Below are 27943 nucleotides of genomic sequence, written 5' to 3'. Positions count from 1 at the left end.
TGAAGATGACAACAGAGAGTGGAGATGTCAGCTTACTCTCATAAATCAACTCAAGACCTCAGTCAGATACACTGTCAAGTATTCAGGTGAGAAAACAGTGTTAGAAGACCCTCATAATGTCAGTAACACTAAGGTCTATCAGTATCACTGAACCAGAACAAACTGAGGGAACAAAAGCTTCTTTGACTCTCACAGAAGAGTAACTCAAAGCATTGCTTCAAACTAATGAACTGCAGTGAAGTAACAGTCCAAAACGTGATGCTGAAAATAATAAAGGAATTGAAACTTTACAGCAAAAATATGAACTTTTTATGTAATGTGATGATCAAAGTTAAAATATGAATGTCATATTGTACAGTATTAATCATCTGAACTAACATTCATCTTCACAGCTCAAGCTAATTCAACGACAGCAGTGAATCCAGTCCACATCACACACTCTCAGGATCCCTCAACTATAAACACACACATTTCTAAAGGTACATCATCACTGTCTTTCTCACATCAGCGCTTTTCAGTGCATAATGCTAGAGTTATCTTCAGTGTTCACTCATCAACATATGACTGTCATATTCTACAGTATGATTGTTGTTGTTTTAGTTTCATTTCATGGACTTTTATGGTGTGTCCCAATTAGCATACTTATGTATATTCTATGACATGTTTAGTATAAACAGTGAGAGTAGTGTGTTCATATAACACTCCGGTTCTTTCACTCGATTCTCCCAGAAAGCATCACATGAAGACGATATGTTGAGCTCATCCATGCAGCGCATTCACTGTTACAGTGACGCATTGCTACCACATACATATTATTTTTTCCACTCAATTATGTCGTAATAATGAGATCTAGATCTTATGTCGTTTTAACAACATCTTTTGTCGTAATAACGAGATCTTATGTCGTTAAAACAACATCTTTTTCTCGTAATAACGAGATGCTATGTCGTTAAAACTACATATTTTTTTGGCCTTATAAGGACATGTGTAGTCATGTACAAAATATGCCTTTATCCACATAAAATTGATAGCCAATCATGTCTTTATCATACTTCTACCTTCAAAAAGCTGAAACAATAGCCCAATGGACATTCATGTTAAAAGATCAAATTCTGTACACACCTTATTAATAAAGCATGTGTAGCCTACAGATTAGCAGATGAGCCCAGAATACGAACATTGCGTTTAATTGCACATTAGGCTAAACGTTTTCCTCCCATAGAAAACCCTTATAATAAAAGAATAATCTTAATGTGGCTTAATAGACTACTTCAGTGATAAAGATCAAATGCTGTACACACCTTATTAATAAACCATATTATCCTACAGAAAAGCAGATGAGCCCAGAATATGAACTGTCGTGGAAATTACTTTCACGACTTTAAATAATAATTGGAAGACAGCTGGAAATTTCAAAAGTTATAAAGATCTTTATTTCTTGCAAGAAAGGCTGTTCACACATCAGTCAGAGTCTGATATGAGAAGGCAAAGGTTAGTTCCCTTTTGCCCAGCTATATACCCTTAACACATCCTGGTCTGTCTCAAAAGATCGCCTTCACTCAAAAAAATAATCTGTTGAACGAACTTAATTAAATTAAGGAAAGGTTTTCCACGAAATTGAATTACATTTTTCCAACAAAATCGAAATAGTTTGAAATAATTTGTTGTAATCTTGTTGTATGAATTTAAATTAATTTAGTCATTCCTGCTAGATAAAGTTTTGTCAGGTTAACTACATTTAGTTTTTGTCCTGCCTTAAATAACCAACATTATAACTTTAGTTAATTTGACCTTGCAAAGCATGCTGGGAACTACAGATCCACTGCCCAGTTAGATGTCAACAACAATGATTCATGTAGTTTTCACACAAATGAATTAGGTTGATTGAACACAATTAAATTAAGTTGTGACAATATTAAACAATCGTGTTACTTTTGCTTATTGTAATTAATTATTTTAACAAGAGGCCAAAATTATTTTTTTGAGTGACATCTGGTTAAGACGAACGAAAAATATTCATGTTGACTCAATTAAAAAAAATTTGGTAAACCAAATTTTTAAAAAATTACATTGATTACATTTAATGAAATTAAGCTGGAATCATTTCTATGAAGGGTTGTGTTGTATATGCTCATTTTAATTAATGAAATTGAACAAAGAGCTAAAATCATTTTTTTGAGTGTTGGTTTACCTTAAAAGGAAACGTCTTTGTTCAAGATCTCTTGTCTAACATAAATTCTATCTAGACAGAACAATATCACGTCTGCAAAAGTCTCCTGTTTTTAGCTGCTGCTCTTATTCACACATTTTGCTTATCTCTATTTTCATCAAAGCTGGACACATACTTTTCACACTTGAAGTACACAATAGGTCACTTTGAGTACTCATAGTCTCTTTGCTACCCAGAACATTTTGTTCCTGCAAGCTTATATGATTATATTTCTTTAAATGCTTATGAGTAAAAATAAATGTTCAACGTTAACACAAGTTGCACACACCTAAAAGTAAAAGAACACATCTAAATGTAAAATTTCCATTACAATCCACCCCATGTTCATTCAAAGAACATACACACAATTTGACATTTACTTCTCCATAATCAGATTTGCCTGGTTTGGCCTTTCCTATAACAGTTATAAGTCAGTGACTTTAATACCACCTAATATCTCTAATTATACCATGTTCCATCTTTTACTTTAGAATACCTGTCAAATATTCCTTTAATTAGCATCCTAAGTTGTAATTAAAATACTACCTGTTTCCAATGTTACCACATACACATACCATCTTCTCCATCTTCTTCATCTTCTTCCCAACATTCTATCTTCAAGCAATCTAATTCTATTTTCAGTAAAAAACTAAACATACCATAGTACATTGCCTTTTAACTTTGAATCAAGTTTCATTATCCTTTGCTAAATTTCGAATCACATTGATCTATTAGGCCTTTAACAGGCTGATACCTGCTGATTAACCATTTTTCTTAACCTTATTTTGCTAGCTTTTAGGCTATTGTTTTACTTAGTCAGATCTATTTAAAGGAGAAGTTCACTTTCAAAAAAACTTTTGCTGATAATTTACTCACCCCCATGTCATCCAAGATGTCCATGTCTTTCTTTCTTCAGTCGCAAAGAAATTAAGGTTTTTGATGAAAACATTCCAGGATTTCCCCCCATGTAATGGATTCTATTGGGACCCAAACGGTAGAAGGTCCAAATGACAGTTTAAGTGCAGCTTCAAAGGGCTTTAAACGATACCAGACGATGAATAAGGGTCTTATCTAGCGAAACGATCGGTCATTTCCAAAATAAATAAAAAAGTTTAAGTTTTATAAGCACAAACGCTCGCCTTGCTCTGTTCTGTGATGCGCGTTCGTGACGTCACGTAATACGCAATTACGTTGAAAAGGTCACGCTTGAAAAATTTCTGTCCTGAAGAAAATGTTCTTTTTGGCTTTTTAATATTAAAACACCCAGGATACGCACACGAAATGGGCATTTTAAACGATAAACTGACACAAATACATTTGAAAATGTGTATATGGTCCTCCTTCCGCACATTTGTAAACGCGTCAAGCGTGACCTTTTCAACGTAATTGCGTATTACGTGACGTCACGAACGCGCATCACAGAACAGAGCAAGGCGAGCGTTTGTGCTTATAAAACTTAAACTTTTTTATTTATTTTGGAAATGACCGATCGTTTCGCTAGATAAGACCCTTATTCATCGTCTGGTATCGTTTAAAGCCCTTTGAAGCTGCACTTAAACTGTCATTTGGACCTTCTACCGTTTGGGTCCCAATAGAATCCATTACATGGGGGGAAATCCTGGAATGTTTTCATCAAAAACCTTAATTTCTTTGCGACTGAAGAAAGAAAGACATGGACATCTTGGATGACATGGGGGTGAGTAAATTATCAGCAAAAGTTTTTTTGAAAGTGAACTTCTCCTTTAAGGATCTGTGTAATAAAATCTAACCAAAAAGTTCTAAAATATTTTCATTTTTATCCTTAACACAAATATCAATAATTGTATTATCTTGTTTCAAACAGTCATTAATTTTAAAATTAACTCTCACCCAGCTGTTGCCATGAGAATAGCTTTAGCTGCTGACATGTCATTTAATCTTTTATTACCTATTCTAAAATCCTATTTTTTCCAGAATTAACTGATGGACATAACATGTCCTGCCTCTATTTGTTGGAAATGCGGAATAATTCATAATGGATACATTGATCCAGATCATTAAATCTGTAACTTCATTCTGAATTAAGAAAGCTTTTTTAGAATTTTGCTTTGAGCAAATATTCTATTTCACTGAAATGTCTTAACTGTTTAGATTCATTTTAGTTTTTAAATTGAACATTTCAACTGTGTTAAATTCAAATTCAAAAGTGTTACATTGTTCTTGGTCTAGGTTTTAACTTTGTGCTCCCTACATAATTTTTTTAATTCGTTGAAGACCTTTCTCAACAAAACAAGTCCAGATTTCATTTCTGGAAGCCGGACTAATAATAATCCAGAAATTAAATATGTTTCCCAAAATCAATCTCCTTTTGAAAGTTTTTCTTTTACTATTTTAACAAATGGAAACACCTAAAAAATATTTAATTTAGTCATTAATTAATCACTATAGAAGTTTACCCTATTATCTATTCGGACCTAGTCCAGCAAAGTAACTTATCCTCTCTTATTAGAGAACAATTATTACCACTATTAATTTTTTTAGCATCTATGATATCTGAATTAGGGTTCTAAACCCCTCAAGTTTCTTCAAAAATAGTCCCTAGATTATTTATTATCTTTACAGTAATGCACCTATTTAGAGTCCCTATACTCTACAGAATTTAGAGATTTTCCTCTTCTTAATTTACGTGTAACTGAAATATTCAAATTAATTAGTAATTGTTCAAATCATGAGATCTATATCAATTCTCAGTCGTACAGTTTGATTGAACTGAATAAAAACATCAATTAACATAACACACAATTAATTATTATGCTAAGCTTAAACCATTAGTTGGTTCACATCTTCCTCCAGATGTGTTGATCATCTCGTTGCCCCATGGATATTCCATCTTCACCAGGGTGACTCTTTGCGAACCGTTGCAATGGGCTTTCCCTCGTTGGCAAGGGAGGAACGTTACTAGCACGTCCTTGGTCCCTCACTTGACGCTGTGCGTTGCCGTTGGTGTGTGGGGTTGTTGAGGGCTGGTTGGTGTAGTCTAAGGTGAGATGCTTGGACGGAGGTGTCACTGCACCCCAGATGGGACCTTGTTTGTGGAGTGAACCACAAAAACAACCTGTGAATGGAGACCTTAAGTATTTTTGTTAGTGACAACATCATTTAACTCATCTGCTTGTCTGGCCTGTCGTCCTTTTTATGAGACCTGTAAAATTTCATGTTAAACAGTAACAAGACAATATTTTATACATTTGAAACAGAATCAGTTCTGTTCGATGAGATCCATCATGACATCCTGTAAAAGGAAAAAGTTAAGTATGGGGTGGACAGGGCAAGCTTGCTTGCTCTCTGCCTTCCCAAAGTTATACGCTGCGCAGGTGGCATTGTTTATTTCTGCCACAACAATAACCCAGCTCAGGATAGTTATCCAAAATCATCCATGGCCATTATTTTGTTGGGTATATTTTAATCTGTTTAGATACAGCTATTTTGATTGACATCATTTATGTCTCTGAAAACCATAATTCACACACTCACTTTCACACACTCCACACACCCCTCTCTGGCCAGAGATTCATTCATTCATTTTTTGTCTGCCTTAGCAGTTTATGAACTGAATGGGGAACATATATTAGGAGTGGAATACCACCAAATATGAACGGTAACAAAGTTCGACGACGACAGAAACTACTGAACGTAGACACACTGTGGCATTCCCCTTGCGACAGTGTCTGAACGTTAGGATATCAATTTTCAATTGTCCGATGCAGTCGCCATGTGTTTGAGTTTAACACAGTGAATGTAAACCTAACTTTTCACAATCAAATAGATTAAACACTTTAAGAGTACATGTTGCTCGGTTTTATATATCTCATCTACATAAATACATAATTAAAGTCTAACTCATAAAAGTTTATTCATTACTCAAAATTTCCTAATTATCACAGAATGCATATTCCTATTATTATGATTAATAATTTTATCAATTTCTTCATTTTTTTTTGCCATTGTACTATCACACATCACTTCAACAGTTCTGATTCCCTTAATATGTTTTCTTAGTGACTGTTTGTAAAACCCTGTGCTCTCAGATTGCCACACATTTTTGTCAGTGGTTGGCCACCAATCTTTTAGTGAGTCACATTGTTTCACAAAAAGCCCCAATTCTCTCCACTCTGCAGTCAGTGGTTTAGCTAAAGAGATGTGAGGGACGGCCCCCTCCACATCATACAGTGATGCTTGGCTATCAGTCAATTCAACCTTTACAGCACACCATTTATCGGACCAAACTAACTCTGAGGTTTTCAGTTCCTCAATCTCTAGTTCAGACCATTTTTCAGCAAAAATTTCATCTGGCTCACTGCTAACATGACATGTAAAATGCAAATCACTTTCTTCCATGAAATCATGGTCAGGAGGCATCCTATTTGTGGCTTTGTTTTGCAGACCACACTGAGGAGTGCTCCATTCAAAAACATATAATGTTTCAGTTGGCATTCACACCATACTCATATCAGCAGTGAGGCCACTGTCATCACAATACAAGTTCAGCTTTAGTTTACACATCAAATCTCTTCCCAGAAGATTACAAGGACAAGTAGTAGTTACAAGAAAAGCATGAGAAAATGAGCGATCACCAATCTGACAAGACAAATCTGCTGTATATGGTTCCTTTACCAGATGCCCTGTGGCACTTCTGGAGGTTGCCCATTTTCCATAATACAGTTAAATCAGGCAATTGTTCATTTTTAATTCCTGAGTTCGTCACTCCACTGTCAAATTAGAACTTAATTTTCTTTCCCTCAACACTAATGTCAATCATTGGTAATTTTGCAAATGCTTTATACATTCTTTCAGTGTCAGCAAGCGAATTTTCTTCATTGCAAGAAACAGCAAGCACATTTTCTTCATTGCAATGAGCAGAAAAAGAGATAAGATTAGACATATTTACCACCTGGGAGTCAGACCCTTCACCGTCGCTCCCCTCCCCCTCCTTCTTTCAATCTCCTTGTGGCTTTGGTGGCTGTTGGAATCCTCTCTTCTTTGGAGGATCCGGACAGTCATTTCTCCAGTGTCCTTTTCACCCAAAATTATAACAAGCTTCAGGGTCCATTGCGGGTTGGTCACCCATTCCACGTCCTCTTCCTCCTCTGCCTCGTCCTCTTCTGCCACCTCTTCCTCCACCTCTTGAGTAATTTTCCATCATCAACCCTCCCATCTTCAGCAGAGCCAGTTGAGTGTCTTTGTCAGTCTTTTTCTGTTTGTTCTTGGCTTGGTCTCTCAGCAGCTTTTGTTGATGCGTTGCGTGTCGTTGGATTTCTTCCAGCCGCGCTTGGTGGTACCCCACACAAGATGTTTTTGACCTTTTTCCCTATTTCAGGGTCCAGACCGTCCAGAAAAAACAGTTTTCAGATATTCTTCATACGTACTTATCGTTGATTGTCTGGCCTGTGCTTCTCTTTGGGTTGGTGAACATTTACGAACTTTGCAGATGGAGGAGTGTAGTCTGGAGGAGCAGAGGGCAGGGTGATCGAACCTAGCAGGCTTCGATATGGGTGTTTTGGTGGTCTTGCTTGCAGACTCGTTCCCTCTTCTTCTTTGCCTTCCTCAGGATCTTGACCTCCCATTGCTCCTGGTTGTCTTTGTGGTTCGTGGAGGGCCACTGCTGGTGGTGGTTGGTAGGGGGAGTAGGGAGCCGGACAGCGGTCGTCCTCAGCCAGGCGGGTTTTCATGCATCTCATTTCCTCGGAAGAATTAGAAACAGAGTTTAGTAAAGTTTTTCTGGCTTCCCCTGTTGCCACCCTGTTCCATTTTTCTTGGTCATGGAACAATAATTCCCCTTTGAGAAATCCACTGTCTCCAACTCTTTATCATTAACATTACCCATTTTTGCACTAATTTTACTCAGCAGTATTTGTATTTTCGTATTAAAATTTTTCCCCTGCGTGGTCACCACGCACTATATTTATTGTATTAATTATTTCCCCAGCGTGGCCACCACGCACCTGCCTATATTCGTCAATATAGGACTTTCAAAAATGCCTGCATCCGTCGATGTAGGTCTTTCCCAAACGAGTGCCTCTGTGATGTTTGAAAATTACTATCAGGCTTATTTCAAACAAGCACCCCATCTGGTGTTGAGAAATTACTATCCGGCTTATTCAACTTATTCTCAAACTCTGGCCCTTTTGGGAAAGCAATTAACACATGGCATTTGAGAAATTACTATCAGGCTTATTCTCAAACCCTGTTTGGAAATTACTTTCAGGCTTTTTCCAAATCCAAAATCCTGACCCTTTTAGGAAAAATATTCAATACGCAAATAATTTTCTTATTTACTACGTAAATAATTTTCTCTCACTGTCTTTTGATGACCTTGTGAGTTCGGTTCTAGGAGTGCATCAACCTAAGTCGTCGTGATGAGTAGAACAATTCTCTCTCCTTAAGATTTGAGGATATTGAGCCGCAGAGTATGGTCTCTCGGGATGATCAATTGTTACCCTCAGTCACGCCGATCGTCGGTTAACTGCATCCCATCCTCCTCGTCGCCATTTGTCGTGGAAATTACTTTCACGACTTTAAATAATAATTAGAAGACAGCTGGAAATTTCAAAAGTTATAAAGATCTTTATTTCTTGCAAGAAATTTTGGCATTCACATACAGAGAGCATCTGATATGAGAAGGCAAAGGTTAGTTCCCTTTTGCCCAGCTATATACCCTTAACACATCCTGGTCTGTCTCAAAAGATCGCCTTGGTTTACCTTAAAAGGAAACGTCTTTGTTCAAGATCTCGTCTAACATAAATTCTATCTAGACAGAACAATATCACGTCTGCAAAAGTTTCCTGTTTTTAGCTGCTGCTCTTATTCACACATTTTGCTTATCTCCATTTTCATCAAAGCTGGACACATACTTTTCACACTTGAAGTACACAAAAGGTCACTTTGAGTACTCATAGTCTCTTTGCTACCCAGAACATTTTGTTCCTGCAAGCTTATATGATTATATTTCTTTAAATGCTTATGAGTAAAAATAAATGTTCAACGTTAACACAAGTTGCACACACCTAAAAGTAAAAAACACATCTAAATGTAAAATTTCCATTACACCGCCCGAAAGGTCGTCTCCACCCTGGCCGCCCGAAGAACCTGCTCCGCCCTGGCCTCCCGTCCTGCCACAGTCTCCAGGCCCTCTTCCGCTCCATGGGCCTGGCCCTCCATCCCACCCCCAGGCCTCCGCTCCACCTCCCTCCTGGAGAATTTTAGGAGAATCTGGAAGCTGCTCCTTTGAGGTGGGGGCTATGTAACAGTCATCAGCTGGAGTGCTCTTGAGAGCCACCTGAGGGCACTCCACATCAGACTATCATTATTCACTTACAACTACATTTCCCATAATTCACTGCCCTTACTCATCATCCCTGATTATCACATTCACCTGTGTCTCATTATATTGTTTAGTTCACCTCATACAAGCCTGGTTCACTTCATCATTCTCTGTGAAGTCTTGTACGTTATTCCACTGCATTTGGATCCTCAACCTTCGTGTCTCGGAGAAGTTTATAACACTTTTAATCTATTTAAACATAGTTCATGTTTTTGTTAGTATATTTTCAATGTACTATTGAAAAAAGGAATACATTTCAAATACAATAAAGTATACTTTTTTCACTAGGGAATTGAAAAACAATCCTGTTATTTCTCACAATATGACATGGATAAAACATTGCTAGTGATGACGTAATCGGCAGTAAATGGTAGATTATCAAAACACGTATAAAAAAAATAACGATGGATTACACGCCTTTATTCACGCTGCTCTCTTTCTGCTGGTTGTGTAAAGTTGTGGTGAGAGAGACAGTAATCATGTGTTTATTTTGTAAAACCTGTTGTTTAATTTAAGTTCATAGTAATTGTTCTGACTTCATGAAGCCTCATGGTGTGAATGAACATCAAACTGACTAGAACAAACTCTCTGAAATGTATATATGATACTGGATATCAAGGGTGAAACTGTTAATAATGTAGACAGATAGCAATCTCATTCAACATCAGTCATGTGTGCAGTGAAATATAATTTATTAGCCAGTTAAAAGCTATTTTGAGAAAATTAAAACATGGAAAGCTCAAAAAGCAATTATATCAGGATTCTTCATGGCTTTCAGAACTAAAATTATTCCTGATTCAATCAGAATCAGCAGAAAATAAAAACAGACAATAACAATGAGATGTTGATAAAAATTGAGTAATGAGTTTAATCAATCATTACTTTAAGCAAATACAAACATTATTGTACATTGTATATTGTTAAAAGTGAAAGCGAATGAGACAGATCTCTCTCTTTACTGACCAATAATAGCCAAAGCATCTCAAGAGAAGAAGAGAAGTGTCCAGTTTCAAAGACAAATGAAAGTATATCTTGCGTTTGCATGGAAGAGGAGAAAGTAGATGTTCTAATGAAAAACAAGTTAAAAATTTCTATCAGATTCAGGTCTCTCTTAAAATGTTATGGCCTTCTTCTCCAGTGTGACTTTTTAGTTTATCTTCTGTAGTGAAGGACTTCCTGCACTGAAACACACACCGCCGGGTCTTTTCTGCTGTAATATTACGAATGAATATTCTCCTTTGTGTGAATCTTCAAGTGTTTCTTCAGGACTGATGCCCAATGAAACGGTTTACCGCACTGATCAGTTAAATGGTCTTTCTTCAGAATGAGAGTAGATGTGATTTCAGAGAGAAAGCCTGAGCCGCTTCTTCCCAGTGTGAACTCTCATGTGAATCTTCAGCCTTGATTTTCATGTGAAGCGTTTTTTACACTGAGGGCAGGGGACAGATTTTTTTGGCTTTTGTTTTTCCTTTCTTGTTCACGTCCATCAGGTCTAAAAGAAACATTAAATCAAGTGAGATTTCAAATGAGAGACAAATGTGAAATGAAAAGTGAAGCCAAGTCAAAGTCAAGATCACTGATGAGTTTAATAGTCATTTTAATCCCATCATATCTGGTCATCAACTGCTGTGCACGATTATTATCTATTTTAATATTATGAAGATGATTTGTGTTATAAATCACTAGTTTGGTCATGAAACGATGTAAATCTAGTGAGCATCATCATGTTCTTCATCATGATGTATGAATGAGAAATCAAGAATAAACACAAACCTCTTTGTTCTTCAGTATCATGATGTTTCATTCTGCAGGTTCTGGATCACTGCTGTTCTCTCTGTCCTCTCCTTCCAGATGCTTTCTGGTAGAATTGCCAAAAATTATAATAGGCATGATGAGAGATGATAAATGATAAATCACATATTTTAAATAAATAAATAAATAAATAAATAAATAAATAATAATAATTATAATAATAATAATAATAGTGGAATTGATCGTGTCACAAATGGTTGCAAGACACACACGATGAAGATCAGGTATAACGTCTTTATCCACTCAGAAGGTAATACAAACAAGATAGGCAAATGAAACCAACCGCTGTTTGACCAGAAAAGTGAAAAAGTGACCAGACAAATGAGAACTTAAAAAAGGCAAATGAGGGTATAATAACAAACACCTGTGCAGATCTAATCAATGGCGATGACAACAGATAATGTTGGAGATTTTCCTTTGCCTCATGTAAAAGTCTGTATTTCTGTGTCTCAGTCAGAACCCAGGTTAAATCAGGATAAATCAGGTTAAATCAGGTCAAGGGGTCTGTAAGGATGAAAGAGTACCTAATAAGCTCAGAGAGAAGATGTGTATAGGTAGTTGATAAGATGGTACTAAAAACGTTAATTAAAAATGATGGATGGCATTACAACACTGCAGGTGCAGAGAATCATGTGACCCGAGATATTCCTTAAAAATGGGAATGGCCAAAGATTTTTCCAGCAATAGAAAAAAAATGTCTCCGGGAAAAATGATGCTAACGGTAGCGAGATCTTGAGGTGGAGCAAGAAGAGAAAGATAGCTGATTGGCTACCTAGTGATAAGAAAAGGACACGATTTGAGGACTTAGAATTTGCTACAACATAATGTGGTGGGAAAACTAAGACAAAGGAGAACATGTGACTGAGAAAACAAACTAAAATCCATGAAAATGAAACTAACAGAACTGTGACATCTGTAACTAAAGATCTTCAAATCATGCAGTATAACATGGATAATCAGGTTTTGTCGAAGCCACAGCAACAAACAATTATTCTTCAATTATTTTTAATGATCAAAACCAACTTCAATGAACTAGGGCTGCAACTAATTAATGAAATTAATAATAACAAGCAGATGTTAGAAACAGAAAGCTGATTTGATTTAATCTGTTTTCATCACATGATGTCGGTGGGACAAAGTATGGAAGCCTGTTTAAATCACAGTTGCGCAAATAATATAAATATGTAAGTCACAATAATGAGAAATGTTGTTATGACTTAGTATCTTATAATAATTAGAAACTTTCTTGTAATAACTTAACATTGCATTATAATGAGGTGCTTTCTTATAATAACGATTTAACATCTCATAATGATAAATGTTCTCATAATAATAATGAGATACTTCCCTATAATTATAACTCAATATCTCATAATAATGTGAAAAACGTGAAGCGGATAGCAAGCAACCACCAAGATGTCCTGTTGCTCATCATGTCTGTTAGGAAACTAACTTACACAGAAGAGACTTTAAAGGGCACCTATTATGCAAAATTCACTTTTACATGGTGTTTGAACATAAATGTGTGTTGGCAGTGTGTGAGCAAAACCACCCTAGAATGATAAAAATCCACCCAGTAGTTTTTTTACTATCTCAATAAATCACAAGCACTGTCTCAGAACGAGCTGTTCTAGATTTTCCTCAGTGTGACGTAGAAATGAGCTAAGCCCCACCGACGCGGTTTGATTGACATCTGGTTTTGGCATAGACCCCGCCCTCGGTGATCTGTTCTGCACACCATTGCCATTGTTTCGACAGCCGGTAATGTCTCCTAAGAAGTGTAGGTGTTCTGTTGTGGGATGTAAGAATGGAGATACTAGTCTTCACTGACATCAGAGCCACTGAAAACGCAGCGGATGGATTTTATTTATGAAGAAAAGGCACCACTTAAACTTCCTAAATACAAGAATCATTTTCTGACTGACTGTTTAGTGAACGAGGGTCAAAGTTAATTCTCAAGTGTGGATCGTTGCCTACAGTTCGTGATCCAACGTCACCTCCAGAAGTAAGTGTATTTTATCATTTTTGAGCAAATAGTCATTTCAATCGATGTCAGCCAGTTCAACAACAAATGCGTCTAAAGCTATTTATTGTCGTCGTCATAGGATGTCTCAACAAACAACGTCAGACAGTTTTATGTCACGTACATTATTTTTTGCAGCAATAAAAAATGTAAAATGAATACCTCTATCTCCACAGACAGTATAAACGTCTATCTCCCTGCAGCATTTGTTTCTGGTTCTGTAACGTTAGCCGTCTTCTCATATTTGCCACATAAGCGTGTGTGTAAGTTAGTTTTTCAAAAAATTGCGCGAAAGTTATCACAATTTGTTTGTGTGTGTGTGTGTGTTGCACATCCATACTGTAATTGCAAAGGGGACGCGATTAAAACTCTATAAGTACATAAATGTATCAAATAACCATTCCGAGACGTTTAGTCCATTCTCATTCGTGTTTATTCTGTGCCGGAGTCTCTTCATCATCTGGGTCCAGCAGGGCGGGGATTATGCAGCTCATTTACATTTAAAGTGCTACACACAAAAACACCTCTTGTTAAAACAGGCCCCAAAAATGACATTTTCAAATGGTTATAATAAATTAACTGTGGGGTATTTTGTGCTGAAACCTCACAAATACATTCTGGGGACACCCAAGACCAATATTACATCTTGTAAAAAGGGGCATAATAGGTGCCCTTTAATGCTCAGCACTGAACTACTCACCGTGATCTCAGACTGCGGTGATGTGGTTTCTCCACTGCATGGATCTTCATGTGTTTCTTCAGGTGACTTTCAAAAAAGAAACTCTTTCCACACTGATCACATGTGTGCGGCTTCTCTCCAGTGTGGATCCTCTCGTGTCTTTTCAAATGTGTTGATCGACTGAATCTCTTGTCACAGTGTGAACACTTGTAAGGTTTTTCTCCAGTGTGAATCATCTGGTGCAGTTTCAAACATTGTGCTGTAGTAAAAGTCTTCTCACACTCAAAGCACATGTACTCTCTCACACCAGTGTGAATTTTTTGATGTACTTTTAAATTTTGCCGCACTTTAAAACTCTTTCCACACACAGAACATGAATAAGGCTTCTCCTTCGTATGAACCGTCAAGTGTGCCTTCAGGTGTGATGCACTAAGAAATGTTTTCCCGCATTGATCACATGAGAATGGCTTCTCTCCGGTGTGGATCCTCATGTGTACTTTAAGGTTTTCTAAAAGGGAGAAACTCTTCCCACACTGATGGCATACATGCGACTTCTCTCCAGTGTGGATCTTCATGTGTATCTTCAGGTGACTTTTAATAGTGAAACTCTTTCCACACTGATCACACGTGTACGGCTTCTCTCCAGTGTGGATCCTCTCATGTGATTTCAGAGATGATGGCTGACTGAATCTCTTGTCACAATGTGAACACTTGTAAGGTTTTTCTCCAGTGTGGATCCTCTCATGTGTTTTCAGATTTACTGACACATAGAATCTCTTGTCACAGTGTGAACACTTGTAAGGGTTTTCTCCAGTGTGGATCCTCTCATGTGATTTCAGATGTGATGACACACTGAATCTCTTGTCACAGTGTGAACACTTGTAAGGGTTTTCTCCAGTGTGGATCCTCTCATGTGATTTCAGATGTGATGACACACTGAATCTCTTGTCACAGTGTGAACACTTGTAAGGTTTTTCTCCAGTGTGGATCCTCTGGTGCAGTTTTAAACATTGCGCTGTAGTAAAAGTCTTCTCACACTCAAAGCACATGTACTCTCTCACACCAGTGTGAATTTTTTGATGTACTTTTAAATGTTGCCGCAGTGAAAAACTCTTTCCACACACAGAACATGAATGTGGCTTCTCCTTCGTATGAACTGTCAGGTGGCTCTTCAGGTGTGATGTACAAAGAAATGTTTTCCCGCATTGATCACATGAGAACGGCTTCTCTCCGGTGTGGATCCTCATGTGAAGATTAAGATATGATGATTGTGTGAAACTCTTTCCACACTGATCGCATGCGTACGGCTTTTCTCCAGTGTGGATCATCATGTGTATCTTCATCTGACTTTTAATAGTGAAACTCTTTCCACACTGATCACACGTGAATGGCTTCTCTCCTGTATGAACTCTCATGTGAAGCTTAAGATGTTTGGTTGTGAAACTCTTTCCACACTGAGTGCAGGTTGTAAATTTCTTGGCTCTTCTTTTCTTTAAAAATGTCTGTTTATTCTTTGAGCGACGCAAGTGTTCTTCACTCTCCTCGTTCTCTTCCATCAGATCTGAAGTGGAAAAAAAAATCATAAAAATCATACAAAGAGAAAAAAAAAATGAGGTGAAAGGACATAAATGTAGACAACAGCTATAAAACATTACCATTTTGCCGTTTGTTTTTTTCTATTAATTAAATAAAGTTAAATAAACAAGTTTCCATGTGTTCCAGTTTGAGTTTGGCAAATCCAATTCCCGCTCTGCTTGCCACAGAAACGTCACACTGTGGCATCTTAGTTGAATTACAAGAACACAAACTTTATGCAGTCAAGTGGAAAAGACTGTATATTATTATATTTTGGATTTATTGTTGTTAATTAATAATTATAATAATTCATTACATTTATATCGCGCTTTTACATAGAAGGGGAAGGGTCGGATTATCCATAGATGGCAGCCATATTGTGCCAGAACACCCACCACACACCAGCTTAATGGTGGAGAGGAGACAGAGTGATGAAGCCATTATATATTTTAATGGGGATGATTAGGAGGCCATGATGGACAGAGAACACTGGGCAAATTTGGCCGGAATGCCGGGGTTACACTCCTACTCTTTTTCGAAGGACATCTTGGGATTTTTAATGACCACAGAGAGTCAGAGAATATCTGCTCAAATGGATAGTTCATCCTGTTCATCCTGTTCCCTATGATCACGCGCGTGAACTCGACAATCGACTACTATGGACTTCGACCGAAAACAGGAAGTAACTACAGGTATGTGCGCTGGCTGAATTAACATCACTTTTATTCATATCTTTCACATCTACTGCAGTCAGATTCACCCGCGTTCACTCTGAAGGAATCACTCACATGACCTGTGCACTTGTAATGACACATCAAGGATGTTAAGAGGCTAAAAGCAGGTTTAAAACTTGCCCCATTGAAGTCAACAGGGTGCAAATTTTAAAAAGAGGATAACACGGTGTAGGCAACACCGATTTTTGTCGCTGTTCTCTGTATTGACAACACTCCAAATTTACAAAAAAAATTGACCGGAGTTCTCCTTTAATGCTAAATCCTGAAGTATCCCTTTAAGTAGGGTTGTCATTGTGGTACTTATACTTTTACTAAAGTAATTATTTCCCTGGTTATTTGTACTTTTACTTAAGTACTGAGATTCAGTACTTCCTCCACCACTGGTTCAAAACATCGGACAAAAATTTCATATCGGTGCAACCCTAGGTATTGGTTATAAAAAACAGTATGGTTGATCACTAACTATCTGGGCTCTTTTTAGAGCATGATGGGAGGACAAGAAAATAATCTCAATCCAATTACACAAATTGCACAGTGTTGCCACATTCATCAACCCTGTTACCTAAGATATTATAAGAAGACTGATCTCTATAACTATGAATAATTAGGGTTGGGTATTGTTTGGGTTTTTTAAAATATCGGTGCCAAATCGATACTTTTTTAAAACAGTACCTGTGCCTGAACTGATACTTAAAAAAAAAGAGCCACAAAACTATGGTGAATGACATTACATTACGCTTACAACTCTGTCTGCCATTCTAGCAAGTTCATTTACTTGATACAGAATGTGTATTGCAACAAAACAAAAAAACTAAACAATTGTTGTAAACTATGAAAAGTCCAAAATTTTTAACAAAGAAGAAAAAATGTGAACCAGATATAAATTAAAAGTAAAAGAGCTAAAATAATATTTAGTTTGACCTGATGTTGACAATAAATATGAAAAATTCTCAAACCTCGCGTTACTGACCTTTTTTTGAAAACCAAAAATGAAATTTTTGTACCAATGTCATAGTTTACCTGTTTAACTAAATGTGAAGAAGTGCTTGAATGTTTCTAACACGAATGTTCTACAGCATCATGAATGAATGAAGAATAAACACCAACCTCTTTGTTCTTCAGGATCTTCAGTGTGTTTCATTCTGCAGGGTTCTGGATCACTCATGTTCTCACTGTCCTCTTTAATAAACTCAGTCTTTGCAGATTTCAGCTCTTCCTGATGCTCTGATGCTCGTCTTCACTTGTAGACTGATGGGAATTTACAGCATTTATTGGAGAATTACAGTGGGAGGAGCTTCACTGATGATGTGATTGCTGTGGGAGGAGCTTATCTGACAAAATCAAGAATACATCAGTTAGTGAGTTTGTTTTTATACTAAATGACACTTCTAAGCATTTTTATCTATCCGTCTATCATTAAGTAACTGATGCTCATTCAACTCATAACCCTAAAATTAGTCTCCTTATTCATTCAAATATTGTTGTGGAGTCTTTCACTTAAAATCCCTCTTGAAGTCTTGGGGTTTTGATGCCAGAAAATAAACTTTATTCTTCAAGTAACAAAGTCAAGCGCTTTTGCAAACGCAAATCCAGAGTCCAGTCTCGAACATACAGTATAGCCTACACCTCAAATGTAATCAATACACATACGTGTGTTTTAAACAGTGAACATGAGGCTAAGGGCTTTACCATATTTGAGCATTTCCATCCCGGCCTGAAATAAGCAGCTGTAAGTTTCATAGTATAAAATGCAAAAAGCACGTTTTATCACACTAAGTGTTGTAGTAGGAGACCATTGATGTGTGAACTGAATTTGGTCACACTACAGTGTTTAACATTGAAGTTAATGAGTTTTTTTGTAGTAGGGTCATTGACGAATAAGGTTTTTAAAAGTGTAAAAAAATAGAATGGCGATATAACTATATTTGAAACCATTTTTTAGTTTACCTAGGTGTTAACAATAAGATTTTGTGGTTTGTACAAATTCAATTTAAACTGTTTTTTGTCTTTTTTTTTCAAGATCTAATGACATGAATATATCTAAAATTATTAATTTGCAGATAATTCTTCATGAAAAAAAATGATTTGACATTGATGTTGAGATATAGTGTGTACCACAGAAGAAATATTATATAAAATTATCACTGATCTCATAAATGTAATCATTTATTGGACTACTCTAAACACTCCAACATATTCAATATTATTCCAATTAAATATTTACTATATCGGTTTTACCGAATGACCAAGGCCGGTTATACCGGATGACCATGTCTGCTGCCCTTGACATTATGAATATTTAAGACAATAAATAGACACAAATAGCTTCAAAAGCACATTTTATCGTTAATATATATTAACAATATTGTTAATATAATAGGCTATTAATGTAAAATGTAGGCTACTTCAAACATTAAAATATTTTGATATCCAACATTTTGATATTGGAATGAACATATAACTCATATCGCAAATTATATTAATTAAAACATTAGGGGCCCTATTTTAACGATCTGAAATGCAGGTATCAAGCGCGAAACGCAAGTAACTTTGTGGGCGAATCTCGCGCTGTTGCTATTATACCGGCGGGATAAATGACTCTTGCGCCCGACGCAAATCTAAAATGTGTTGGTCTGAAGTAGCTTCATTACTCATAGGTGTGGTTTGGGCGTAACGTGAAATTAAACCAATCAGAGCGACATCTCACATTCCCTTTAAGAGCAGGCGCGCTTGTTCCATGGCGGATTCCTATTATAACGGCGGATTTGCCAGGAGCGATTCACAGCCGAGGAGACCAACGTTCTCGTCAGGGCCGTAAAACACAGAGAAGTGACATTGGGGATGGAGAAACCCACCCAAATTAGCTTCAGTTAAACAGGCGTATAATAATTTTGGTAAATGTGTAAGCTAGATTTATGCCTATTTTTTTCACATCTTCATGGACACAACAATGATTTCCCTCGTGTGTTAATATTTTTCCTTGTAAGAATGTATGATTTGCAAAAAATGAAAATTGCTTCATCTGTGTGTAGATGAGACAATCAAAGTGTAAGCGCGTTGTGCACATGCTACATTGACTATGGCCAAGCATGCGCCCTTAAAATAGCATCTGAATAACATGTGCAACGCACCACTGACTTTAGACGAGGTTTTTCCTGGTCAGTGGCGGAATTGTTTTCTAAACCTGCAAAATAGCATGAGGGAACGTTTGTGCCGGAACACGCCTCCTCTTTGCGCTGAACTGCCCCGGGAGCGCAAGTTCATTTCCAAATTTACCGCCGTGCGTCTGTGGAGGGAAAAGTCCGCTGTGTGCGGGTGCAAAATAGGAATGATACATGCATCGGTGTACAAGTCAATTGCGCTGGGTGCAAGATAGGGTCCTAAAACATTAAAGTATTTAATTGGTCTTGGAACAAGCGTTTAAATTGTCAAACAATGAGCTGCTAGGCTATAAATAGGGCTGGGTATCGTTCAAAAGATTTCGATACCAATACCGATACCTTGATTTCGATACCGGTTCCTAAAAGATACTTTTTTCTATACCAATTTTATGAAATCCATTTTAACAAGATTACATAAGACATTACCTCACAAAAACTTTGGTTTTATTTTTTCAGTTTGACTCATGCTCCCTAGCCAGTGCACAAAGGCACAAAAAAAGTACAAAGGAACAAAATATTCCTTATACATGTACATAAGGAACAAATTTTTTTTTTTTTATAAAGAGCTCATGCTCACCAAAGTTGAATTTGTTTGATCAAAAATACAGTAAAACGTGTAATATTGTGGAATAGTATTACAATTTAAAATCTTATTTGAATATATTTCAAAATGTAATTTATTCCTGCGATGTCAAAGCTGAATTTTCAAAATCATTACTTCAGTGTCACATGATCCTTCAGAAATATGAAAACAGCTTTTGGAAACTGATACATTTTTTCATGATTCTTTGATGAATAAAAATTTCAAGAGAACAGCATTTATTTGAAACAGAAATCTTTTGTAACATTATGTTTTAAGGTCATTTTTGATCACTTTAATTTACTGAAAAAAAAATCTGACCAACCAACACATTTTTGAACGGCAGTGTACGTTCAGTAGGTCATTATTGCAATATAAACACTGGCAGAGTGATCAACAAGGTATCTCTTCATTTACCAGTCAAAGACGGAGCAACTTTCTGCTCTTATGTTTACTCCGTGCACCGTCAAGGGCTTCATCATATCTGTCGTGGTACCGGTCTTTGCAGCAATTATTTTACCGCAAATACTGCATTGTGTGCTGTTGGCATCGAGCCTGGAGAAATGTAGCCACACTTTTGATCGACTTTTCCACATCTTTAGGGTATTGTGAGTGTGTGTACTGTGCTCGCGTCTCATTGAGTATGTGCGCAAGTTTGTGTGTGTGTGCTCGCGTCTCATATGAGAATGTGCGTGCCGTGGACAGTTTGTGTGCGTGCGCACGTCTCATATGAGTATGTGCGCAGAGAGTTCCGTGCGTCTCGCATGTGTAGTTTGCGTGTATGTGCGTGAGTGACTTTAGGCGTTTCATATGTATTTGTTTGAGCACTGACGTTGACGGGTTAACCCCTTAGGCATCGAAATCTGGTACCGAAAAACAAGTACCGTAACTTTTCGATACTCGATAGTATCGAGGCAATTCGGTCGGTACCTAAAAAGTATCGAACTCGGTACCCAGCCCTAGCTATAAATTCATGAAAAATGTTCGGATTTGAAGATCCCTCTCTGTTTGGGTTGCTAAGGTGCTCTTAATGGTTGCTAGGGCGTGGCTTGATAGCTTCACAATGATCCTGAGAGACTGATTGGTTGCCCGAGTAAAATGAGCCCACCTCCTTGCCTCTATGAAAATGTGCTGCAAAGATATCCTTCTGGGCCTTTTATAATGGCAGTCTATGTAAACAGTTGCTAGGGTGCTCTTAATGGTCGCTAGGATGTGGCTTAATAGCTTCATGATGATCTTGAAAGACTGATTGATTGCCTGAGTAAAATGAGCCCACCCCCTTGTCTCTATGACACTGTGCTGCAAAATCATGTTCAATACAAAATCCCTATGCAATTTACCATAGTAGGATAAAAATGCACAATCCAGGTTTTTTGGCCATTCCCTTCACCATAGTATGTCTATGGGGTACTTTCAGACACCTATATTATTGGATATAATTAGGGCTGGGTACCGAGTTCGATACTTTTTAGGAACCGACCGAATTGCCTCGATACTATCGAGTATCGAAAAATGACTTGTTTTTCGGTACCAGATTTCAATACCTAAGGGGTTAACTCGTCAACGTCAGTGCTCAAACAAATACATATGAAATGCACAACGACACGCCTAAAGTCGCTCATGCACATACACGCAAACTCTACACACACGAGACGCGGAACTCTCTGCGCACATACTCATATGAGACGCGCGCGCGCACACAAACTGTCCACGCATATTCTCATATGTATGGCGCTCGCTTTGTGTCATTTCTTTCCTAACCAAGCTTAAAGACGTGTTAACGTGTGTGTGGAGAACGTCTACACGTCTGCCCGTCTTAACGTCTGCCCGTCTGAACGCAAAACGTGCCTTGGCTAATTTAAAAATAGCGCACATACTTTTATGCAGCTACTTGTATGATGGATTAATAAACTACTTAGCCTACTTACTAACTGTATTTTTATATGTACATTTCTGAAATGCATTTTCTGTAAAGCTGTTTTGAAACAATATTGTGAAAAGCGCTGTACAACTAAATTTGAATTGAATTGAATTGAATTGAATGGACTTGTCTTATTTGAGACACTGTTCGAACAATGTGGGCTAGAAGATTTGATAATTTAGCTATTAAAGGTATTATTAAATTATATGAAGTCATTTTCAGCAGAGAAAATCACATTAATAGCTATTTAACATATATAGGCCTAGCTTTTAACATCCTCGAAGAATATTAAGAAAATACTATTTAGGTTTGAATACATAAAAAAAACTAATCTCAACAGTAAAAAGCTTTTAATGTATTTTGCAATATCAATTATGCACGAGCATGTATGGGAATAGGAAATAGGCTATAGGCTACAATAATAATAAAAAAAGCTCTATAGTAGAGTGGATGCATTACTTAATTATATTCTTAAATTCTATGTTATAAAAAATCGTTCTATGAACTTCTAGCAAGCTCTTTTAAACCGAGTTGTAAATGCCGCAATGAACGGAGGCTAAAAATATATAAAATTGCCAGTAGATGGCGCCAATGCCCTGTTCTATTGAGATCACTGGTTGATGTTCAACCTATTCTTTCAAAAACACAAATATATATTTAAAACCCACACAACCACTCCTTTTAGACAATTGCAGTTGTTCTGCTGTTTGGAACTGTATTTTCATAGACTATTGTGTGAAATGCCAGTCATTAATATATTGTTTATTTACTGGCATTCTGGTTTTCTAAAAACTGCTCATTATAGAAACATTCAAACAAATATTTACAAATTTGTGTTTTACTTGGTATTTTTTGATATTCTTGGCATGTTGGCAACTAATTTTCATTATATAGGGCAGGGATTGCAATAGGCGGCCCGTGGGCAATATTTTCTGGCCCGCCGGATTATTTTGTATGGAAGCCCTGAACCGCAACGAAAAAAAAAAATCCAAAAAAAAAAAAAAAAAAAAATTAGCCTACGTAAAAAAAAAAATTATGTTAAAAAAATGCCATCATTTCGAGATTAAAGTCGAAATGTTTCCAGATTAAAGTCGAAATGTTTCCAGATTAAAGTCGAAATGTTTCGAGATTAAAGTCAAAATATTGAGAGAATAAAGTCTTCCGTAGAAGTTGTGCGCTTGCTGTTATTTCACAATGCCGCACAGGCATTCATGTGTGTGCGTGCGTGTGTGTGTGTGTGTGTGTGTGTGTGTGTGTGTGTGTGTAAACTGGATCTACACAAAATAATAGCTTTTTACCACTTCATTAAGTTTTGTTTTATAGAAAACCTTTATTTAAAGTGAATTTCGTTTTGTATGAATTGTATCTTAATTTTAATAAATTTTTCGTCAACCAATTGCCTGGATTTAAGCAAATATAGCAGACAAGAGGCGCCCGCGCGGTGACTTTTATTGCATGTTAACTGGAGCGCATCTCATCCTAACTTAACCAAAACTCAGTGTATGCCTCACACAGATGAGAAATACATAAAATACACAAAGCTTGAAATGTCTTTAAACGAAATAATTCAAAACGAAAAGAAAAAGGCTACTTATTATGTAATCCATTATGTGCATTTCTCTCTATAGACGCATTCACTACGGAGATGGCGATCGTCAACTTCATCTTTGCAGTCGACACTGTCAGAAAACAGTTTATTAATAAAAATCAATACACGCGTCACTTTACAAATGCACATCTTGCTTGTTGCACGCACACATATTATGTCGAAATAAAAAAAAAAGTCCCGCGTAGACCTCCTTAAACCTTAGGTGTGTAGCCTACGTGTGTGTCCCGAATAAATAATAATAAAAAGGAATAATGTTCAAAAGTCGGACTAAGCGAATGAGGCATGATTGCTATTCAGTTCGATTGCTATTGAAATGGGAGGTGAGACAGAGTTCATTAAGAGTATTTAATTTGTATCCATAGGCCTGGCAAAAAAAAAAATTGGCCCACGGCCAAAGTTACTTGCCGACCCCTGCTGTAGCCTATACGTACTCCACTTGCATTTTACATAATACAGTAAATATACTTTATAGAGAATGTAACACATAAACACACACACTATATATATATATATATATATATATATATATATATATATATATATATATACACACAGAGTGTGTGTGTGTGTGTGTGTATGTGTACATATGTATGTCATTGTGATGTAAAGAACTGAACAAGGAGTGGACATGGCTAATGAGCAGATAAGTGTCCCTCTGCTGCCACCTACTGATGTTAGTGGTCATTTACTGTCATTTTTGTTTTAAGTGTTTGTTTTTCCTGCAGGTGAAAACAAGATGCATCCATTTAAGCCTTTTACTTTATTTATCAGGGCTGTCAATTGTTTTGCCTGAGTTGGGTGATATATTTGTATGATCTTAACATAGTAGCAAAAAAATGTGCAGTATGACTAGGCTACATTTAATAGAGTGCTAGGCTTTATAAAAACTTTAGTGTAGCTCTATTAAATAGTATATTTATGTTAAACAATTTTAAATGGAATGATTAGTGACCTGTTCAGAATAAGTATAGCAGTAACCAGCAATCAGAAGTATGATAATTAATTTTAGTTTAAAATCCAATACGTTTTAAAGTGGTTTCTGAACGGTTAATTAATAGCCTACTAAATGCAGCATCTATGAATGAACTTGAGGCATGCAGACCGGCTGCTGCAGGGCTTTAACAAATCTTAAACAAACAAATAATTATATGACCCACTTTTTCTGAATTTTACTAGCCCATTTTATTTGTCTCTCATAAGATTGTATACATGACAATATACTTTTATCTATCATTGGGATACCAAATGTATGTACTTAAAGGGTTAGTTCACCCAAAAATGAAAATTCTGTCAGTAATTACTCACCCTCATGATGTTCCAACCGCGTAAGACCTTCGTTCATCTTCGGAACACAAATTAAGATATTTTTGATTAAATCTGAGAGTTGTCTCACTCCTCCATAGGCTGCTATGTGACCGAAACTTGCTGGCCCAGAAAAGTTATTAAAGAGATCGTTAATATAGTCCAAGTGACTCCAGTGGCTCAATCTTAAGTATATCAAGCGACGAGAATACTTTTTGTGCGCAAAAACAAACAAAAATAACGACTTTATTCCACTTTTCATTTCCTTCTCTCTGGGCCTTTGGAAACAGGATTTCCTTTAAAAATATAAATAACTCATGATAAATTCTTGATTGTTAGGTACCTTCTCCTAGGAGAACCTGGGGCCTGTTTCAATAAGGAGGTTCAACCAACTCTGAGTTAAAACTTGAACTCTGAGTTGACTTACCCTGAGATGGGAAACTCTGAGTTTTCGGTTACAGAACAGCTGAAATGAGTTAGTTCAATCAACTCTGAGAGTTGACTGACTCTGAGTTAAGCGCGTGCACCACAACTATAAAAAGCCATTATAAATGGAGCACATATATTATGAGTCACCATGGCAACAGCGCCAAACAAAAAGAGGAATTACTGTTACTGTACGTTCACACCGCCGCCGACTTGAGCTTCCAAAGTTACCGGAAGTCATTCATTTTCAATGGAAGCTGGCTTCTCTCAGCTGCAAGGAGCGTCAAATCCATCGGCGTCGCGTTTTGGGCGTTTTGAGCGTTTTGAGCGTCAATCTGAAAGTTGAAAGTAGCTCAACTTTATGGTAATGAGCTATGACGCGGTTCAGCGGCAAGCAGCGGCAAACGCCAGCAACCAATCGGAATATAGACGTCCTTCGCGCTGGCTGATTCCGGAGAAACATACGATGTAAACTTTCGTTCCTACCAAAACATTAGTTCCGAGAAAACGGAGGAGAAGCTGATCATCGCCGTTGCTGGGTTTCCTATCATTATCGGATTAATTGCACAGTTTAACCATCACAGAGTGAAAGTTTATCATTTTATCACAGAGTCCTGACCAGTTTAACAGGGCGCGCTTGACAGGGCATATAAGAACGAGCAGAGAGAGAGAGAGAGAGAGAGCCCCGGCCGCGCGCGCGCACCCACTATTAATAATAATAAATAATAATGTGACCAAAACGGTTATACAAATGCGGTCATTATAAAAGGTTTCTAGTGTCAATGTATTGCTTGTTTATTCTGTTTACTTTTCATGGTGTGACACTTCTCTTCTCCCATGAACGAACATAGAACGCTGCTACGTCAGAGCGGCCAAAGCGTCAACAAGCTTCCTCGTACTTTTTGACAAGCGTCCTTGACAGGGCGGCCAGAGCTTCTTTGCCGCTCAAGTCGGCGGCGGTGTGAACGTACAGTTATACAGTGTTGGGTGTAATTAATTACCAAGTAATCTAAATATTGTGATTTAATTAAAGGGATAACTCTTAATTCTTCTGTAATTTAAAATAAAATCTGATGTAATTACATTAAATAGGCTACTGCATAGACTATAGAGAACATTCTGTATAAAACAATAGTGGATTTAACATATATTTTTAAAAGGTATATTTTTTATGTAACCTTCTCCCTCTACACACTTTGGTCAATTCAAGAATAATTCATGCAATTGTATATTGTTTATTTGAAAGCATTAAAAGTGCAGTTTCTTGTCTCTCCTTGTATTGTTCAAGTGGTTGAGGATGATATGGGATTTAGTAATTAGTAATAAGTAGACCAAAACTTTCTAAAGATAGTAATTATTACATTAATCTAATTACACTGTTGAAGATAACATTGATAACTATTTTAGAGTAACTTACCCAACTGTTGTAATATCAGAGGTGAAACTGGAAGAACAGTAGGCCTATGTTATTCAACCTAATTTTAATTTTCATGTGGAGCAATCCTGCAGGCATTAAAAGAACATGGCAGCAGCTGAAAATTAAATATAAAAACATAAATCAATCAAGTAAGGCTTGAGCATATTATGGGTGAAGGCTGCCTGACTTTATAAACATTTGACATATTAAATTACTAAATAGCATCCAGTGTCTAGCAGTGCAGCAGCATTTACGGCTGAGGGAATTCCTGGAGGGACTTCAGAGCCAGTCACTCCCGAAGATCCAAGGGCCTTCATAAAATGTAAGAGGTTAATTATGTGTTATTTTTTAGATAGGCTATTTTTGATATTTTCATTTATTTTACTTTGAGGTTGGGTTTTTTGTTGGTCCTAACAGATTCTGATGGTAATATCTGTCTTTCGGAGCCTCCTGTCCCAACAGAACCCCAGGCAGTTGTAAGTAGCCTACTCAATACACCAGAAATTAAATAGTGTTATAAAGTGTACTCGACCAAATGCTCATCTTCACAGGACGATGAGGATAAAGAGTTTCTGCTGCCACAGAGAGGCCTACAGAGGTAATGTTAATATTATGTGTCTACACATCAAACAATCTACACATTCAGATTTTTTCAAATTTTTATGTGGATAATCTAAGTTTAAATCTAAGTATAAACGGGTATTCTTATCTCTCCCTCCGCCCTCAGAGTGTGGAAGAACAGCAGGAGGACGGTCCATCAACTTCTGGTGCACAGATCAACACATTTCAGTGATTTCCAGTAAATGTCACTGTTTAATTCTGTAGAATTTGTTTAGAACTACATTATGTAACTCTAATCTACTAGTGTATTTTCAGTGTTAAGGAGTTATATAGACTTCATCTTATTAAAAAAATAAATAGAAAAAAACTGCAGTAAAAATAGCAATGTTTTCTTTATTAATAAAATATTAATTTTATTAATAAAAATGTACTGAAAGAATGAATGAGGTGTTTAAACACCGCTTCCCCTTTAAAAAAGGGGAGGAGACTGATAGAAACTCTGGGTTTACCGAAGAAAACCTGCTCCCGACCAGGTTAGGTTCACAGAGTAAGTTACCATGGTAACTGACTCTGA

General features: G+C 36.9%; 1 protein-coding gene and 1 long non-coding RNA gene across 2 annotated transcripts; one reads left to right on the top strand and one right to left on the bottom strand.

Moving 5' to 3' along the window:
- Window positions 1–10419: 10419 nt before the first annotated feature.
- On the bottom strand, window positions 10420–17724 carry LOC311087264 (uncharacterized protein). The gene is made up of 4 exons (XM_084120566.1): window positions 17500–17724; window positions 14105–15644; window positions 11343–11427; window positions 10420–11061 (listed from the first exon to the last, which is right to left on the bottom strand). Exons 1-3 carry the CDS (start codon window positions 17555–17557, stop codon window positions 11370–11372), a joined length of 1656 nt encoding a protein of 551 aa, XP_083976692.1. The 5' UTR covers window positions 17558–17724; the 3' UTR covers window positions 10420–11061; window positions 11343–11369.
- Window positions 17725–27216: 9492 nt separating this feature from the next.
- Window positions 27217–27575, top strand: LOC311087655. Its single transcript, XR_014607340.1, has 3 exons — window positions 27217–27284; window positions 27360–27406; window positions 27536–27575. It is a non-coding gene; the product is annotated as an uncharacterized lncRNA (long non-coding RNA).
- The last annotated feature ends 368 nt before the right edge of the window (window positions 27576–27943 follow it).

The sequence above is a fragment of the Abramis brama genome (genome assembly GCF_963993115.1).
Source record: "Abramis brama genome assembly, chromosome: 1".
NCBI lineage: Eukaryota > Metazoa > Chordata > Actinopteri > Cypriniformes > Leuciscidae > Abramis > Abramis brama.
This window is presented reverse-complemented; position numbering and strand designations above follow the sequence as displayed.